General features: G+C 40.9%; 1 protein-coding gene across 1 annotated transcript; it reads left to right on the forward strand.

Moving 5' to 3' along the window:
• The first annotated feature begins 643 nt into the window (after window positions 1–643).
• tpcn2 (two pore segment channel 2) lies at window positions 644–19,420 on the forward strand. Its single transcript, XM_026378520.1, has 25 exons — window positions 644–1,042; window positions 3,749–3,804; window positions 4,014–4,090; window positions 4,313–4,490; window positions 4,638–4,754; window positions 5,401–5,507; window positions 6,858–6,930; window positions 8,018–8,117; window positions 8,218–8,283; window positions 8,408–8,472; window positions 10,175–10,266; window positions 10,542–10,623; window positions 11,212–11,301; window positions 11,443–11,562; window positions 11,735–11,794; window positions 12,099–12,227; window positions 13,219–13,265; window positions 13,467–13,566; window positions 15,925–15,996; window positions 16,357–16,430; window positions 16,806–16,911; window positions 17,075–17,157; window positions 17,387–17,468; window positions 17,765–17,856; window positions 17,959–19,420. The coding sequence occupies exons 1-25, from the start codon at window positions 892–894 to the stop codon at window positions 18,035–18,037; spliced, it is 2,298 nt and encodes a 765-aa protein (XP_026234305.1). The 5' UTR covers window positions 644–891; the 3' UTR covers window positions 18,038–19,420.
• Window positions 19,421–20,022: the final 602 nt, after the last annotated feature.

Consider the following 20,022-nt stretch of genomic DNA (forward strand, 5'->3'; position numbering starts at 1 on the left):
TCAATAATTATAATGTAATGCAGAATGTGTAATTGTGCTATCTTTTTGTGCTATTAATAAACATTTCTGATGTCAGACTCATGTTTGTCTCATTTATTTCACCTTTGAATGTTTGAACGCAGTTCACAGCACATGTGAAATGAGTTCATGGGAAATATTTTCTTCCTCTGACTGAGTTTCTCTGGGGTGCAGCTTTTTGGATTGCTACTAACTAAAGAGTCAATTTGTGAAGAGAAGAGATGACGTGAATGTAACTAGTCATAAATCAGGTTTTTGAAGTGGTTCTCTCTCTAAATCTGTTCATGAATTAAACTGAAGATCTGAACATGTTAGATTTCTGCAGAAATCGTATTAATGTGGCCATGTGGAACAAATCTGGACTAGACTCAAACATCCACATTATCATGAGCATCAGGTTCACCTGTGTTTAACAGAGGTTGTTTTTAACTTTTACATGTAGCAGTGTAATTTGTAGGAGAGTACATGCATTCCACTTCTGCTCTTCACCGCCTCTGCTCATGGGAATAAAGCAAAGGTCAGTGATGTGTAGTGTGCAGCATGTGCACTGTGCACAGTGTAGGTGGAGTGTGTGTTGTTGTGAAGTCACTGTAAAGTGATACTTCACCCAGCACAGGGGGAGGGAGCAGGGGGAGCTCAGCGCACAGCCACTTCCTACAAACACATTCCGATGCCTTCTGCCTGAACCATGGTGTGTTGTGTTATGTGCTATGCTCCCAGTCTCTGTGACTGACTGACTGAGTGGAGACCCCTCAGCGGGCTGGACAGGACTGGACTCCGCTCCTCTGGAGCTGCTCTCAGTCTGCTACCATTTCTGCTACTTTCATTTTCCCCGCTGAGCAGCTGCTACAGAGCAACTTGTAGATTTCCTGCATGGAAACGGACCGTCTGCTGCCCGCCACTGTCAACGGAGCCACCGGGGATTATGGCTCCTGGTCGGACGGGGAGCACGAAAGGCCTCCGGGCAGAAGGCGGATGTCGTACTCTGTGGACGGGGAGCTGTGCAGAGTCGACGGGAACACAGGTGAGCGGAAGGAGGGCGGTGACGTCCACACATAGAATATGACGAGAGTGGGCCAGGTGAGACAGGTGACAGCAGGAGGCCACAGTGAAAACCTCAAACTCAAAGCTGTCAGCACTTAGTGCCCCCAGCAGGGTATGGAAGTGTGTGTGTGTGTGACTGCTCTGTCAGATCTACTCTAGTGGTGTAAGACTAGATTTCATCCATGGTGTCAGCCTTTCTTCAGTTCAGCAAGTGTGTAGTGGGACGTGATAAAGATAAAGATGGACTGCAGCTTTACGCAGCTTCACCTGACTCTTCTGTGAGTGGAGCTGGACATGCAGGACTCAGGATGATCTCCATGGTATTAAAGCAGCAGTGAGGTGTCAGTGTGCTGTGGGTGACTGTGCCACTGTTCATCGCAGCCGTTTAAAACACATTTAACTGGATGGATGAAGCCACCGAGGTTCAGACGTGGCCTTCTAGCACCACGCCATTACTAGTAGTAGTATATTGTACTCAGCTATGTTCAGTGAACACTAAACTAATGCTTGTATCATTTATTGATTGGGATCGCTTTAATTGATTGAATTGATTACAGTATGTTAAATGTTGAAAGGGTGACACCGTTTTTGAAAATCCATTTATTTCCCCACTCTCCTACTTAAAATCCATCCAATGTAAAACAATCACACCCACCAACACCAACCACCTTTCTAATTTATACTGTATGTTTCCCGTTTGCACACAAACACATCACCAAACATGATCTACGTGTTCTCTGACACTGTAACAATAATTGAATAATGTGTAGTATACATCTTATACTGGAACTCTCACCTACTGTGACGTAAGATCTCAGATATAGTGTTTCTGAGATGACAGTTGGATTGTCTTTATAGTTATTATAGAATAATGTCAATAACATCATCATGTTCATTTTTTAAATGCTACAACCCTACAGTACAGATACTGGTAACCCTACTTGGTAAAGCGAAAATTATGATGTTGCCATTATTTTTTTGTCTTTTCATTTCAGCGCGGTGGTGTGCTGACTGTTGTGACCGTTTTGTTATTTGAGTGTGGTCAGCAACACCCACCTCCACCACTGCTGTGACACATCCTGCTTTGATATATTGAGTCAGCAGCAGCGTGCACGCAAATGTGTGTGTGTGTGTGTGTGTGTGTGTGTGAGAAGTGAATCATCAAGTTTGCATGTGTGTAACTGCTGGATGGAAAATTTATTGAACAACATCAGCTGACAGCCGTGGAACAAGCTGAGTGGCTCATAGATTTAGCTTAAACTCTCAAACATGGATGTGTGGACATGATGGATTCTTCATTCAATTAACTGATTCTTAAAATGTTGTACTCAAGCAATTAATTGATTAATAATTGCAGCTTCACAAACCATTGCATTTGGATCTATACCCCGAGATTTATTTGTGCTGTACACATAAGGCCATGGAGTTGCTGACATACAGTATCGTATCTAAAAACACATTGTTCATTTGTCAGATGGATTGGTTTTCTGTGAGTTTGGATTTCAAAGGTTAGTGTAGCAGTATTTTCCATCTTAATTGTTGCTTTTCTCTCCTTTCAATCATTTTGTTCAAGTTCAAGTTTAAACTCACTGTAATGTTTCTGTCATGAAAGTACAATGGGAGCTACTGGAAACTGGACTCTAGTCCAGTAGAGCGAGTTCTGATTGATGATAGCCACAGCAGGATATGCAGTAATTTAGCACTTCCCTTAAAGCCTTCAAGATGTACTATGTAGGTATTTTTACACATGGTAAAGCTCCTTTCCTTTTTTCTTTTTCCTTTTTGTACTCCTCTTGGACCTCATTTGGTCATGTGACCACATAACACTGGTTCCACACACATTGTCTTTCTCAGCCCCCAGACGTTGTATTGACATTGACATTACACAAATACAACTTATATTCCACACTCTAGGAAACAGCGTCTCAGATATAGTTTGTCTATTAGACAAAACAGACACGTTTACTGTACTTGATCACAATTCTCACTGAATTGGCAGAATATATTCTTCATGTTAAACTAATCTCAACCAATATACTGTATCAATGTCACGGTTATAGAACCTGCAAACATTGATTGATATATCAGCCTCACAAATCTAGTGTTGGTCATCCTCTGATGCAGGTTATCTTGAAGTGTCCTTGAATGATTCAGAAATACTGAATAGCAGTACAACTCAGTGTCAGCTCCAGCTCTGTGTCAGTCACTAATCACTGCATGGAAAGGTTCCAATTTATAGTATATAAATAGTATAGTATAGTCATTTATAACATTAAACAAACACTTCATTATTAATAAAACTATTTGATATTTCCTAATAGTAGGTATTTAAATCTAAATGTAGCATCGTTTTAACCATTCAAAAATGTTAGACACTCCCCTGATGTGCATGTTATGCAAATGTGGGTAGTTGGGTAGTTGTGGTGTTGTCATGGTGTCTCTGTTTGTCCCAGTTTTGCCTGAAGAAAAAAGGCAAAACTGTCAGGTCCCCACCCAGCCAGCTCTATAAACAACAGCAGAATGTACGTTCTGTGGCGCACAGTTTCTCACAGAACAGTAAAGATCACTGTGCTGACAACACTTCTGGAATATCTCATATGTTAATATGACATCTTACATAATATGTTCTAAGCCATAGGAACAGGTCAGATGGTCGTGCTACTCTCTTTTATCTGTCCGTCCACAGAACACGAGGACCTCTACATTCAACAAGCTGTTGTATTCATCGAGGACGCCATTCAGGTAAGCACAGCCGATGTCTTTACTTAAATGTTGTCAAAGAAGAAGAAAATGAATGACATAAATAATGCAGAGTAGTATTCCAGATAGGACTGGACCATGGAGATGTCTTTGTTATGTCCTTCATAGAGTCATGTTAATGTAAAGCTGTTTTGTTGTTGTGTGAGCCTGATGTGAAACGTATGCTTCAGTCCTTGTTTCCTTGTTCACAGTACCGGTCCATCAACCATCGTGTAGATGCCAGCTCCCTCCGCCTCTATCGATGGTACTACTCCAGGATATGCCAGTGGTAAGGTCACGACATTCGAGCACTGCTACAGATGAACCTCAGTTCAATTTAGAAGAAGCTGTTTCATTGTCATGATAATATAGCTGTGGTTTCTGATCATTACCAGAAGACATTAGTAACACCTTTATACACCAAACCACAAACACAACCATTATTGTAAAAATGCTGTATTTTCTTCGAACTCTATTTGTCCGCCCACTTGTGCATCTTTCCCTGTCACAGGGGTTTGGGCCTGGCCATTGCGATGGTGTTGTTGCTGGCCTTCATCGAGCGGCCATCCTCCCTGTCTGTCTCCTCAGACCCTCGACATCGCTCTGCATCCTGGGAGCCTCCCTGTGGCTTTACCGAGGGCATCGAGATGGTCTGCCTCGTCATCTTCTCTCTTGACCTCGCTGTTAAGGTAAACATAGCCAGGACACAGGACTGTTGGCAGCTGTCTTAAAAAAGAAGCTTTGTCATGAAATGCGATCGCACTGCTTGGATTTCTGTATTTTCTTCCTACACCTGTTTCTATTTCTAAAACAGCTCCACTGTGTTGTTTCCACAGAGCTACTTGATTGGCTGGGAGGAATTCAGGAAGAACAAATGGCTGATATGCTACTTTGTAGTGATTTTTGTCTCCATCATCGACTGGATGTTGTCTGTCAGCATGGTGTGCAATGAGGTGGGATTCTCCTCTTCTCTCTGCACTATATCAAACTGCAGTTCAATCAGTGCTCACACAGATGTGTATGAGAAACATGTAGTTTGCAGGAAGAAAGTCACAAAAAAATAATTAGTTTCCATAGAAAAGTTTTTATTTTCAGCAAAAATCATACTAAAATACCAAAACCACATGGGATTTGATCTTATCTTGGTATCTTTTACTTGACTAATTCCGTGTCCATGACGTTCTCCAGCAACAACACTGAGACTTAGCAGTCATGCTACTAGCTCTACTGCCTGTACTGAGCTGAATGTTACCACATCTTACTAACATTACTAATTACCACAAAACACAGACTGCAGCTCACGGTGATAGGATTGTCAATAGACACAGCAACAGTGCTCCAATTCAAAGTCTGCTTCAGACTATTTGGGTAAAGTCCAAATGACCAGAGGTGTAGAGCAGTGTCTCTGTGTCGCTGTATTTCACACAAGTCAGCAGCAATGGCAGCAGATTTAGAAACAACGGTTTCTGTGTCTCCAAAGCAAGGTCTCATCTTCAAACCTGCCCTATTCTGTAATGGGAAAAGCCAAGTCAATTCAATCCAATCGAGTCGCAGCTCACATTTCATCCTGTAACATCTTGTCTTCTCATCATTGCTCAGAAACTGAGAGTTCGACGACTGCTGCGACCGTTCTTCCTCCTACAGAACTCCTCCCTGATGAAAAAGACACTGAAGTGCATCAAGAGGACTCTGCCTGAGATTGCCAGGTATCTTACTGCTTCGCCTCCTCATTTACTGAGCAGCCACTCTATGCAACAGTCAAACTGTTTCTTTTCAAACACCTACTGCATCTGCTTTAGATTCAGCATCTGCGGCCACTGTGGTCATGAGTGACATTTCTGGGTACTCCAGCTACCTATTTTAACTTACTGATTGAGTAAGAGCCTGCAGTTGTCTCAGTTCTCTCTAATTTGATTTCACCTCTTAACAAATAAGAAAGCAATAAATAGTAGACACTCACTTCTCTAATCTCACTGCTTTTGCATAACAAAGCCACAGACTGTCAGACTGAAGAATTTACATAGAATAGTTTCTAAGTGTCAAGATTTGTATTCCTGACTGACACATGCATGTATTTGTTCTCAACTGCTACCTATGAGAGAGAACTCATAAATAAACTCATACTCATAAATCTGATGAGTGGTCCAGACCTGTAGTGCATATGATAGATGAGTGACTTTCTCTCCAAGGAAAAACACACTTGAGAATGAATGAATTTGAAGTTTAAATATGATGCAGACAGTGATTTCATTAAAATGTTCTTCACTTACATAGTGCTTAGTACATTTCAGTACATTATCATCCTCACACCAGAAAACTCTGTTAGGTGTGAGGATGACTCAGCTACCGTAACTGGTATATTATCTTCTATAGTTAGAGAATGTTTTTCAGTGTTTCACATGCAGCCTGAGCCATTCCCTATTTCCTGTCACAGAACAGCTGCTCTGTTCGCACCTCATGTACTATTAACATTTATAGTAGATTTGCTTTGCATCTTCTAACCAGCATTATTTGGTCATATGACCAAATGAGGTGGACTCTCTTACACACCGGGAGCTCTGCAGTGTGAAAGCCTTAAATGGTAATTGTAGTGATGCTAATTAAATTTGTTCAGGCTGAAAGGAGTAAAAAGTGCAGATATGAGAGCGAAGAGAGGTGAATCTTACCTGAAAGATTCATAATAGCAAACCTCACAGAGATTTATTAGTAGATGATTGACAGATGCAGCACTTCACAAGCAGTTTACGGTAGTTAAGTAGTTCTTAAGCAATAACCACAGTGCTGTGTGGGCCTGTAGTGTGGACAAATAGAAACCCGAACAAGCATTTAGCAGCAGTCTGACCTGTTAGCTGAGCAACAATGAGAAGATTATAAAAAAAAAAACTCTCAAATAGGAACAGACAGCAGCAAATGCACTTCTGGAACCGGTGCTTCCGCTAAACCAAATGGAGTGGATCTTAAATAAATAGAGCCTGATAAGATTTGTATTCCTCACTGACTCCCTGGGCCTTTTTACCCCACCCTCAGTGTATGTGTGTGTTCCTCTGTCTGTGCAGTGTCATCCTGCTGCTGGCGCTCCACCTCTGTCTCTTCACCATGATTGGCATGCTGCTGTTTGCTAAAACTGAGGTGAGTTCAGGTTCTTGCTGTCATGCTGGTACTGGTCACACTGTACTGTCCACAGCTGAGTGTGTGTGTGTTTGCACATGTAGCAGCCTGTAATTCAAGCAGTGCAAAATAAAAAACACAAATAAAAAAAACAGAACGTTTCAAATATAAAGTATGATCAAGTATGATCTCAGTGGCTGTGTTTCCTAGCTAAATCTACTTCTACTTTCTTTATTATATTTATTTCTTAAAAATAGTCTTCAATAGTCTTTTATTTTTTAAGGTCACGGGCAGTCGCCTAAGCATTTCACTGCATATCGTACTGTGTATGACTGTGTATGTGACAAATAAAATTTGAATTTGAATTTGATTTGGTCCCAGAGAGACCTCAGGTCCCAGGTCTGAAGGAAGGGCTGAGTGTATGAAGTCACAACGCTTGGGGCCTAATCATTTTCTGATTCTTGAACCAGGATGGAGGGAGTCGAGACTGACTGACTGTTATCTTCAGTATGATTAAAATTATCAGTGAATCAATAAAACAAACAGTGAGCTGTTCAACACAAAAGCCTTAAATGCTGATAAGGCATAACAGCATGGCTCTGTAGTAAAAGAGTCCAGGTGCACAACAAACCACATAGGAGTCCACAGCTGTCCCCCACTGAAAATATTTGGTGCATCAGGAAGCAAAAAATGCAAGAAGAAGAAAGCAGTTTGTCTTCTGAGTTCCCTGACACTTGCAGAGTGTTGTTAAAGGAAATTACAGCACAGCAGTGGTAAACAAGCTGTCTCAGCTATTTTAAGCTTATTGCTGCATCAAACTCAAAATGAGCAAATATTTTTTTAAAACCAGCTGCATGAGTCTTTTTACTATTTACCATCAAATGTAGATTTAAGATGATTTGCAGATCAATGCATTTTTTATAAATAGAGTTTCTGATGGATCACATCTGAATTGTAACCCGTGCTACATTAACATACGTGGGTTTGATTTTCCACACTAGAAGCCTCACAGAAATAGAGGAACAACATGGCCCAACTTACTTCATTATTATTACTGTGATCATTAGAAATGAGCTGCACAGTAAGTCCACCCTGTGTTTCTGTTCAGGATCCAAAGAAGAATGGGGAGTGGGAGTTACATTTCAGAAACCTGCCCAGTTCCCTTACGTCTCTGCTGGTGCTGCTCACCACAGCCAACAACCCGGACGGTACACACTGACTGCTGGAGGATCACCTCCAGCAGTCTCAGTTTCTGTCACTGAACAGGAACTTTTCAAGATTCTGATCATTGTCTCTTTATTTATTCAGTGATGATCCCCGCCTACTCCCTCAACAGAGCCTACTCCATTTTCTTTATCGCCTTCAGTGTGATTGGTAAGCACATGCACTGTTTATTATTGTCTGAGCTGACTTCAACTGATAATCATTTCACCATTTAAGCATAATAAAAGTCTTTGAGTGAAGTGTGTTAGAGGGAATGTGTTTTGCTCCCTGGCAGGAACCTACTGTCTGATGAACTTACTGACGGCCATCATCTATAACCAGTTCAGGGGATATTTACTGGTGAGACACACTTGGCTTAGCTGTGGTCGGATCACGTTTTGAGCCTGTCTGAAACTCAGACATGAAAAAACAAAACATGACTGCTGTTCCCAGATGGAAAAGCGTGTGTGTCAGTACAACCATGACTTGTGCTTTTCAGGGGGAAATACCAAGTCTGGCAGACTCGTTCCGATGTGAACAGGAGACATAAATATAGAGGTGTTGCCTCTCTGACAACACAGACACCAGTGCAGGAAATAGTGAGACTGGGTGTAGAAGGCTTTTGGAACGTCATTAACATGAACACCATTCTTTTCTTTTTCCTTTTTTACCCATCATCTGGTCATTCTCAAGCTAAAGCTCCGTTACAGTCACCTGTTGTTGTTCGTGTCAAAGTCATAAACGTCATAGGTGAACTGAAAACTGTGAATTTACAGGCTTTTACTGCAGCTTTAAAAGTACTGTTTCTATTGGACTGCCTTTTTTGAAGTGTCTTAAAAGGTTTTAAAGCCAACTCTTGAAACTAAATTGCATGTAGCCGTGTATATGTACAAACACACTAGTAAAATCCCAATAATATTCCTATGGAAAGCAGTTCACCCGAGTAGCTGTGTGGAACCGACTGTTGAGCTGTGAATGCCATCTGCTGGTCAAAATGGATTATAGCATGATCTAAACACAACTAGTACATGTTCAAATTCATCAGAGAAAGGACCACCACACATTGTACAGTCAGACTACTAAACCCACAGCCGTCTGAGACTGATAAACTCAACTTTGCATTATTTGCTTAGGAGAAGGAGTACAAAAATAGTGAAGCTTACTTATTCCCTCAGACTGAGATCAGAACGCCTACTGGATTCCACTAAAGGAAAATCTAGAGAAATCCAGTCACTAGATCACTGAAACTGTCATAGCTGAAAATGCTTGTTCCTTAATAGAGTCATGTCAATTTTGTGTTTTTTCATTAAGTACTGAGATAAAGTCAGTAAGTATTCAGGTTAAATAAACTAGTTCAATTAAATACATTGACATGATACATGTATTAGTAGTTAATTATATGATGTCATGTTACGTTCACCTGGATAATGCAGAAGCTTCAAAAAGCTGAATCGTGACAGACGAGTGTAAACTACACCGTTACTGGTAACAACCACGATGCTAAGTTTAGTTTCTCAGTGAGCCTTTGGGGTTTCACTGTTGTTTTGGACAGAGTCAGGCTAGTCTGGATGTGTTCTCTGTCTTTGTATTCCTTATGCTAAGGTAAGCTAGTTGTGTTCTGTCTCGACCTCTGTACTGAACATATACATATGATGGATGTCAATCATTCTGCATACTTCAGAACAAAGTGGTTAAAGTTATTTCTCAATATTTCTATTAAACTCATGTAACCACACTGAGTGGTGTTGTTCAAATAGTCCTTTCTGAAAAGGACGTTCATTGCTCATTACTCCACAAATCTGCATTTGTGAGTCTAAGTGAACTGTTTATTTGTGTTTACTGAATTAACCCATTTATGTACAAAACACAGAAAATGAAAACATTACACAATTAAAACAGTGTAGAACCCATATGAACAGATGTTTAATATTAAATCTCTTTGGTAAAATAGACTTCATCATGGTTACAGGAAAACAATATACTCAGTAATAAATGTAACTGTGATTGCTCCATTAAGCACATGGATGTTTATCAGAAATCTTTCTGTTCATGTTTGGTCCAGATGTCGGTCCAAACATCCATCATCAGGAGACGACTGGGGATCCGAGCTGCTTTCCAAGTCCTCAGCTGCCGTGGAGCCCCACAGGCAGAGGAGTAAGACAAACACATCCACACAATCACGATCAGTATACGTCAACTGAATATTTACAAGGCTGCCAAGTATCGCACATCATTGTGATTCACTGCCCACTGAAACAGAGGCTTTTGCATTTGTATGTATTCTAGGGATTGTTGGTTGGATTTAACAAGGAAATGTGAATCATCAGGATCATCTATGATGATGATAGTGTCATCGCATCAAAACAGACTTTAATTAGTTCAACATGATTTGTAAATTGTCATTTTCACATAGGAATTTTCATTGTCAGGGAAAGTGTGCGTGTTGATGCGGTGCTGGAAGTGATGACCAGAGCCAAGATGAAGAGCTACTACAGAGCAGCCATCACTGCGGTCAGACCTCACACCACTCACAGATCACAGAGTCGCTTACTTCACAACACTGACAACACTGACACTAGAACAGTTCAAACTGAAAAAAAGAATGTACAATATGTGCACTAAGATTATCATCTTACTGCAGCCTTGTGTTATAATCAACTAGTCAGTCATAATTACCACCGTCTGACAACAGCAGTCAGGTGCCTGGATGAACTTTGAAACTATTTGCCTGCTGTAATGGTTTCTGTTCACACAGGCCATCATAACATATTCACCTCATGTGTTTCAGTCTGCATTAAATGACACAGCACAAACGTTCCCACATACAAAATTCCAAATATTGTAACTGCAAAACTGCATTACAGTCACTGTTATGGGCTTTACACACAAAGTATCACTGAAATACTTCAAAAAACATTAGTAACTTTGGTAACATAACAAAATTGTATTTAATATGAACATGATTCTATTTGTTGTTGTAGGACTAATGTAGTTACACTGTGACAGTCCAGTCTTATTAAGGCAGGAATGATCTGCAGTTTACTTCTTTTCATTTCCTCTCTCGTCTCTTCCCTTGGATCTGCACTTCCAACACGTCAGGATGTGCAGCAATATGCAGAGGTTGGTCACATTGATCGAGAGCAGTTCAGGAAAATATTCGATCACCTTGATAAAGACTGCATCAAGGAGGTAGAGCTGCGTCCCATTCCTTTGACTTTTCATTCACTCTAACTTTTGTTTTCAGTTTTTGACTCTGGGTGTGTGCGTGTGTGTGTGTGTGTGTGTGTGTGTGTGTGTGTGTGTGTGTTTGTGTGTGTGTGTTTCTTCCAGCACCCTCCCTTACCTCAGTACAACTCTCCAGTCCTGCAGAAACTCCAGGTGATCTTCAGTCACTACTATCTCACGATAATTGGCAATGCAGTGGCACTCGCCAATGTGATGTGCATATGTGTAAGTTGCATTCAGGCGTGCACACACACACGCACACACATACAAACTTCTATGAAAGACAGAGTGACTCCTTACCTTACCTGTGAAAAATGTGTCACTCCCCTGGTCTAAAACTTTAACTGGTCCTCACACTGAACCACACACTGTAACATAATGTTTATGTGTGTTTCAGACCATCCTGGTGCTGAACTCTGAAAAGACCACAGTAGAGAGAGACAACTACAACTTGGAGGTGAGCACAGTCTTAATGTGTGAGATGGAGGTGATCAGGGTATGATCACTCGTAACATTGATCTTTGTACTTTTGTCAAATGATCAGTCAGTCAACTTTATTTGATGTTTTAATGAACCATCACTTAAGACTTTGTGCTTTCACAAAAATAAAAATGTCAGGATCCTCCCACCTGCAAATCAGCCCAGTGTTACTGTTTTACATGAATATAGTAATCTTTTTGTTTCTGAGTGTTGTGGTATTAAATAAACGTTGTAGCCTTGTTGATATGGAATATTTCACTCTTCCCTCGTCCAACTGTCAGATCATCAACCTGTGCTTCATCCTCTACTACCTGTTTGAAATGTGCGTGAAGATCTTCGCCTTCAGCTGGAGAGGCTATCTTTCCTACAGGAACAACATCTTTGATGGTTTCCTCACTGTCCTGCTACTGGTAACACTACTTATTATTATTGTTATAGCTTTAGTAGCTTTTTTCTGTGTCCTGTGCAAAGGTATTAAAATATGCACCTCTCATTTTCATCAACATGTTACTGTATATCTTGTGAGTTTAACATGTACCAGGTCAGCAAGGGGAGCAATGTCTTAAGGGTTTTAGTAATAGTGATATTGACCTTCTCATGAGATCTACTGATATCTCAGGAGTGCCACTTAGGATGCATTGATTACTGTAGATATTTGAGACTAATGGTTGATTAGAATATGAGCTTGGACACATGCGTGTAAACTGCAGCTTGACTGGTTGGTGGAGTCAAACAATCACAAGGTGCTCATTGTAGTTCTTTCTTAGAGCTATAGTTAGGGTAGCTCAGTCTACTATAGACTGAAGGATCAGCCGTAGCGCCATTAGACTCTACCTTCAGTCTTATTCACTACGTACACGCCATAAACAGTGTACTGACATAGACATGACTCCATATCAATTTGTTTTTCAGCTATAGATGTAATGTGTGTTGGGCTGTAAATACGTGAAGTCAAAGTTTGTTGTGTTAACAGAGGATAATTACTGCATGTATTCTACTTGCCACAATTTGTGACTATTGATTTGGTAAGGAAGGATTGAAGATGAAAAAACACAGATTTACAGCAGCAACAATCAAAGTTGAAGTGACATAGAAAATGAACATAACTACTACACAGCTCATTAGAGACAAAGATTCTGGAGGTTAACAGATTCATACTGTTATTAACACTCTTGTAACACCTGTAACACCATGAACAGCTGGTTAGTGTAGTGTTAACGTCACCGCTTCCCTTGTGGGAGACTAGGGTTCAAATCACAGCTGTGGCCTACCTCCAGTAGGGGTCCTTAGGCAATACTTCCTCACGATGCCCTGCCTACCATTGTACCTTGTAATGACTTGTAAGTTGCTTTGGATAAAAGACTAAATGTAACATGAATATTCTTTGTTTGTTCCCATTAGGTCCTACAGATCACTATTTTTGCCACCTACAGGTTTCCCTATTCTGGGTTTGTGCTGCAGTTTTTTAACTTTTCATTTTCACCATGAATGAATAATATAATCAGTGGACTCCTTTACCCGACTTTAAATAAATAATGATCCACATTAAATCAATAAATTACCAGAAAAAGCATTAATTATCAGATCTACCACATCCCATTCTTTTTCTCACTGTTTATAAGTGTGTGTATGTGTGTGTGTCCCAACAGGGACCCAGCCTCTCAACATGGCATGTCTCTGTGGGAGATGGTTCGTTTGGTCAACATGCTGATTGTCTTCCGCTTCCTTCGCATCATCCCAGATATCAAGGTTGTGGTGAACACGCTACTACACACACACACACACACACACACACACACACACACACACACACACACACACACACACACACACACACACACACACACACACACACACGATCGCAGTCGTGTCCCTGGAATTTCAGCTTTAGCAGATGATTCTCAGCTCATGTAACAATGTTCAGTTTGGGTTTGAGATTGTTCAGTGAAATAACAAGAGGATAGCAGTTAATTACAGTGTATGCAGACACTTCAGCTCCATTACAAAAACATTTCTTTATCTGGAAGTTTAGTCATGGCAACTGGACTTCCTTTAGTTAGGTGAAACGTTTCGCTACTCATCCAAGTAGCTTCTTCAGTCTGAAGATAGTTGGTTAGAGGCCGCAAATTTATGCTCCAAGGCTGGTTTCACTCCACCCCTTGCCCTGAATAGGCTCGTTAGGTGAAACAAAGGATGGGGGGGATGTGAAGGATGTAATGATCACACCTCAGCCCACCCCCTCGTAACACCTAAATGGGTCGTTAAGTGTGTCCAACCTGGTGCAGGTGTGAACTGGTTCTGGCCTTTTTGGGGATAGATGAAAGGGCAGCATGATAAATAGAAGACAGGTTGTGTCTAAGTCCTCCACCTCTGTTGAGAGAGGGAGTGTTGATTTGCACATGCACGGCTTCCCTCACCCCTCTCTCAAACCACTTGTCCTCTTTGTCCAATATTTTAACGTCACAGTCCTCAAATGAGTGTCCTTTATCCTTAAGATGAAGGTACACAGCTGATTCAGGACCTGAGGTGTTACTCCTCCTGTGCTGTGCCATCCTCCTGTGTAGCGGCTGTTTGGTTTCTCCAATGTACAGTTCAGGGCATTCCTCACTGCATTGGACCGCATACACTATATTGCTCATCTTGTGTTTTGGAGTCCGATCTTTGGGATGTACAAGTTTCTGTCTGAGTGTGTTAGTGGGTTTGAAATAGACAGGGATGTTGTGTTTTCTGAAAATCCTCTTCAGCTTATCTGAAACCCCAGCCATGTAAGGTATGACCAGGTTTTTGCGTAGGACCTGAGACTCCGACTGTTCCCTTGTTCTTTTCCTGGAACAGGTTCCTGCTTTGTTAAAGGCCCACTTGGGATATCCACAAGTCCTGAGCGCTGTCTTCAGATGCCTGTCTTCTTTCTTTTGGGCTTCTATGGAGGTGGGGATGTTTTGCGCTCTGTGGTTCAAAGTCCTGATGACTCCTATTTTGTGTTGTAGTGGAATGTGTGTAGTTACAGAAAACCCACCCACACGGACCAGTACCTGTTGTTCGACTCACATCATCCACTACAACACAAAATAGGAGTCATCAGGACTTTGAACCACAGAGCGCAAAACATCCCCACCTCCATAGAAGCCCAAAAGAAAGAAGACAGGCATCTGAAGACAGCGCTCAGGACTTGTGGATATCCCAAGTGGGCCTTTAACAAAGCAGGAACCTGTTCCAGGAAAAGAACAAGGGAACAGTCGGAGTCTCAGGTCCTACGCAAAAACCTGGTCATACCTTACATGGCTGGGGTTTCAGATAAGCTGAAGAGGATTTTCAGAAAACACAACATCCCTGTCTATTTCAAACCCACTAACACACTCAGACAGAAACTTGTACATCCCAAAGATCGGACTCCAAAACACAAGATGAGCAATATAGTGTATGCGGTCCAATGCAGTGAGGAATGCCCTGAACTGTACATTGGAGAAACCAAACAGCCGCTACACAGGAGGATGGCACAGCACAGGAGGAGTAACACCTCAGGTCCTGAATCAGCGGTGTACCTTCATCTTAAGGATAAAGGACACTCATTTGAGGACTGTGACGTTAAAATATTGGACAAAGAGGACAAGTGGTTTGAGAGAGGGGTGAGGGAAGCCGTGCATGTGCAAATCAACACTCCCTCTCTCAACAGAGGTGGAGGACTTAGACACAACCTGTCTTCTATTTATCATGCTGCCCTTTCATCTATCCCCAAAAAGGCCAGAACCAGTTCACACCTGCACCAGGTTGGACACACTTAACGACCCATTTAGGTGTTACGAGGGGGTGGGCTGAGGTGTGATCATTACATCCTTCACATCCCCCCCATCCTTTGTTTCACCTAACGAGCCTATTCAGGGCAAGGGGTGGAGTGAAACCAGCCTTGGAGCATAAATTTGCGGCCTCTAACCAACTATCTTCAGACTGAAGAAGCTACTTGGATGAGTAGCGAAACGTTTCACCTAACTAAAGGAAGTCCAGTTGCCATGACTAAACTTCCAGATAACTTCACCTGGACGACTGAGAATCTTCACCGACAACATTTCTTTATCTTTTTGTCCTCATACTTTCCCTATTGCTCCCCAGCTCATGGCTTTGGTTGCAAGCACGCTGCTGGACCTGGTGAAAAACCTCAGAGCATTTGCAGGAATACTGGTGGTGAGTGACATCAGCAAAGATCAGCACTGATGTAAAGATATGATACCCATCACTGTTACGATGAATAATGAACATGCATCCACCACTGGATCAAAGTCTTTTGTCTATTTACTACTTTGAAATAATTCCCTGTGGTTTGACAGACCACTATCAACTTCTGGCTTCTGAAACCTTCTTCAGACACTTCTTCAATAAAGTGAATGAATAAATTGTCATATTTTTGTATAAACGATGATGTTTCCTTGTTGAAGATGTGAGGCTTTCTCCTGACAGCAGTGATATGTAGTTTACGTAGAATAGCAGTAAGTGTAATATGGGGAAGGGTTGATGTTGATGATCTTCTTCATGCTCTCTGTGCAGGTGGTATACTATGTGTTTGCTGTGTTCGGGATCTGGCTGTTTGAAGGAGCCATTAAACCTCCTCCAGACATGAGGTATTGTGTGTTTACACAAGCCAGGTGGTGCATTTATTTGTTATCTGTCCAAGATGCACAGCACAGTAAGGAGGCCTGTTGATGAAGGTGATATGCTGTGTAAAATCTACACAAGAAGAAAAACACAATGCAGTGATTCTGTTTAAACATGTGAAATGTTTCTATGTTCTATGGTGAATAAAGTAGGAGTTTATGAGGTTTAGAACTTCATTACGTTCTGTTTTATTTAGATTGATCTGGGTCTGTGGATCTAGAAACCCATTTAAAAAAAAAGGTTCACTGCATGTAATCTGCATAAGTGGGTTATATGGTATAGTGAGACATATCTTATAATGTGTGTAATATGTGCATACTGTGTGTGTGTGTGTGTGTCAGTGTGCTCTCCAACACCTCCATGGAGAACATCACCTCTAACTTCAGCATGGAGTGTGGCACGTATGAGCAACTGGGCTACTGGCCAAATAACTTTGATGACTTTGCTGTGAGTAACAGTTAATTTCACTGCTTTGTGCACTTTCCGTCCACTCCTAATTTACTGTGAAGGGTCAAAAGCTGTGACTGCAAAACATACCTGAACACTTTTTGATTTCATTCTTCATTGTGATAGCATATAAAACAGTACCTTCTGCTCCCCTCTCACTTAGGCAGCCATCATTTTGCTGTATGACGTCATGATAGTTAACAACTGGCAGGCGTTCATCGAGGCATACGGCAGATACACCACCGAGTAAGACAAATACAGTGTGCATGAGGAGGAGGATAATGATGATAATAACGATGATGACATCATCAGGGACAATCTGATTATTATGATTCATACACATTCACTGTTTATGTAAACTTCCATTGTTTCTTTTCTTGTGTAAAGCTGCTTTGGGACAATGACAATTGTTATATGCTATACAAATAAAATTGAATTGAATGATGATGACGATGATGTTGTTTATTATTCTCAGGTGGTCAAAGGTCTACTTTGTGTGTTGGTGGCTCACCTCATCCGTCATGTGGGTCAATTTGTTTGTGGCGCTCATCTTAGAGGTCAGTGCACATACATCACCCTGCTGCACAAGTCACCAGTGCTTTCTTTCTTTTTCCAGACATTCCAGATTACTGCACTGGCAATGCCCAATGTTTGTTCAGTGCCTTTGATTCATTGATTCATCCATTATCTTAACCTCTTGTCCTCTTAACGGTCTTTTGATCTTGTAACATTTTTTTTCTGTGTACAGCAAACACAAAGGAGTTAGCCTTGCTGTTGCTGTTGTCTCTAATGAGTCACTGAAAAGTCACAAAGTCCTGCTGAGACCTTGTTTCTGTTCTTTGACTTCTAACAGAACTTCATCTACAAGTGGGACCGCAGTCACAGCTGTTCTGTTACAGATGTGGAGAGGATCAGATATGAAACCTCTGTTCAGTTCATCTTCAAGTAAGTTGACTCTGCTGTTTGACTGGTTCCCAAGCCACAGTTCTGTAACCCCTCTTCCAGTCCTTCCTTGTTTCCCCATAATTTGCTCGTCTTTCTCTGCAGGGAGCAGATCCAGGAGCCAACAGAAGAGGAATTACTTTGTCAGCTACACCAGCATCCTCACTTGCATCTACATTGGTGACACACACACACAGAGCATGTGCACTCTGCTCTGTGGTAGAAGCACTGAGAGGACAGTACTATAACATTGTACCTCTAGTTTCTTTTCATTGGCATCATTTTAATGTATTCATTAACTACTAGCAGCACATGTTTTATCATTTGTAATGTTGTGTAAAGAATTACACAAAGAAGTTGTGTTTTTTCAACACGAATGAATCAAACTGTGAATGCAAACTGCTCCTGCCAATTTCCTATTTGAAAATGACACACAGAGGATGCAAATCCCAGCTTCTTAATGTCAGCTTTTGTCAAACTGTGGCACCACTACCTGCAGGACCATGACTTTTGTCTGTATGTCTTGATGTGTGAGACGTGGTGCTTGTTTACAAAGATTCAGTAGATTTGATCTTTTTTTATCTTTCCCTTGGATGCAGTCGTTTCATAAACTCAGAAATCAAAGCCCTTATTCCCTTTTCACAGTCAACCTGCAGCGTTATTCTAATGTGCCCCTGCCATGTGTTTAAGGAGTCTCTTATTGCCCATGATGGACATGTTGGATGGATCCGTAGGAGAAAACAGTAACAGAGAAAATAATGATGCCACACGTGCAGAGCAACACATTGCAACAGCAGCACACAGAGACATTGATCATTATTGGAGCAGTGGGAGGTCTGTGGAGGTTAACTGATGTACAAAGATATTTCCAAAACAATCAACATTAGATTTTTTATTTTATTATTGGTATTTTTATTGTCCAAGTGTCATCTCCACATCACCAAGAACCAATCACTGATTCACCTACATATGTCATACTAAACAGCACCTGGACTGATGTCTCAGTACTGGAGTTTGGGATTTTTGGGACGTCTTGCTAAACAGTCATTTATTGGTAGTGAATTCAGCATTTCATACTACAGTATCTATAACATAGACAGTTTGCAAACTCTGTCTATTAATGTGTGTCTGACCACTGCACTCTGCTGTGTCTGTACCTGAAACAGCTTTATATTGACACCTTAGACACCACTATGCTAATTTGCCAGAGCATTTACCATGTGTTATCATCCAGCTACAAGCTGGAGCTGGCTATCTGCCAGGTCAGAGTCTACATTTTGAACCCAGTGGGTAAAAAGGGAAGTTCTCTTGTCGTGCCTGCCTCCTTTTTTGTTTTTTAGTTTTTATGTAGATAAGAAACTGTGTAGCTTTGTATTTATAGAAAGACAGTATAAATGCATTTTATTTGATTTTATGCAGTTTTCTAATATTTGAATGAACTTGGGATACAGAGTGCATTTAAATGTTTTTTTGTTTGTTTGTTTGTTTGTAAAAAATGACCAAAAGAGATTTAGAATAAATATTTAGCAAAATTTCAAACGTATTTTGTGATTGTATTGATTTTTATTAAAATAAATTCACCTGAAGTCATGGCTTTAATTCCACTTTGCTGTTTCAGGCATTTTCTCAAATATTCCTCATGGATGGAAAGTTCCATACAATTTCAAAAGAGATTTTGATTTTGATGCTAAAAACCTTTTACCATTGTTACCAAACATTTACCACTGTGTCTCCTTTACTTTAACAACGCTTTTGGATCAGTTGGTCTCTGAGGATACTAATAATTAGCAACACTACGTTATTATCATTAGTGATCAGCAGTAGTTTCCCTGAATCCTAAACTGAATATGATGAACTGTAGATGGTAAAAGACCTTAATTCTTTGCAGTCTAGTGTTGAGAATTGTTCTTTTTGAACTCATGACCTTTGATATAAAGTGCCATTGATCGATGCTCCTTTTTTTATTTGTATTTTATTTTTTCAATGCTCCTTTTATACCCAATCATAATCCCCTGACTTGTTACTAATTACCCTGCTAACTTCAGAATCCTCCAAGCAGCGGTCAGTGTTTAACTTTTTACTCAAATTGAGCAAATGCTTGCTTTTTAGTTTTTCCTGCATTTTAGGGAAAGTCTCAACTTTTCTGTAAATGAGGTTCATGACAAATTG

This window comes from Anabas testudineus, chromosome 3 (assembly GCF_900324465.2).
Source record: "Anabas testudineus chromosome 3, fAnaTes1.2, whole genome shotgun sequence".
NCBI classification, from domain to species: domain Eukaryota; kingdom Metazoa; phylum Chordata; class Actinopteri; order Anabantiformes; family Anabantidae; genus Anabas; species Anabas testudineus.

What these genes read in the sequence shown, in the direction of transcription:
- tpcn2 (XM_026378520.1), top strand. Translation starts at nt 892, where the DNA reads ATGGAAACGGACCGTCTGCTGCCCGCCACTGTCAACGGAGCCACCGGG. An exon ending in TCATCGAGGACGCCATTCAG is followed by an intron (nt 3,805 to 4,013) that starts GTAAGCACAGCC and finishes CCTTGTTCACAG; the next exon opens with TACCGGTCCATCAACCATCG. An exon ending in TCCTCACTGTCCTGCTACTG is followed by an intron (nt 12,228 to 13,218) that starts GTAACACTACTT and finishes TGTTCCCATTAG; the next exon opens with GTCCTACAGATCACTATTTT.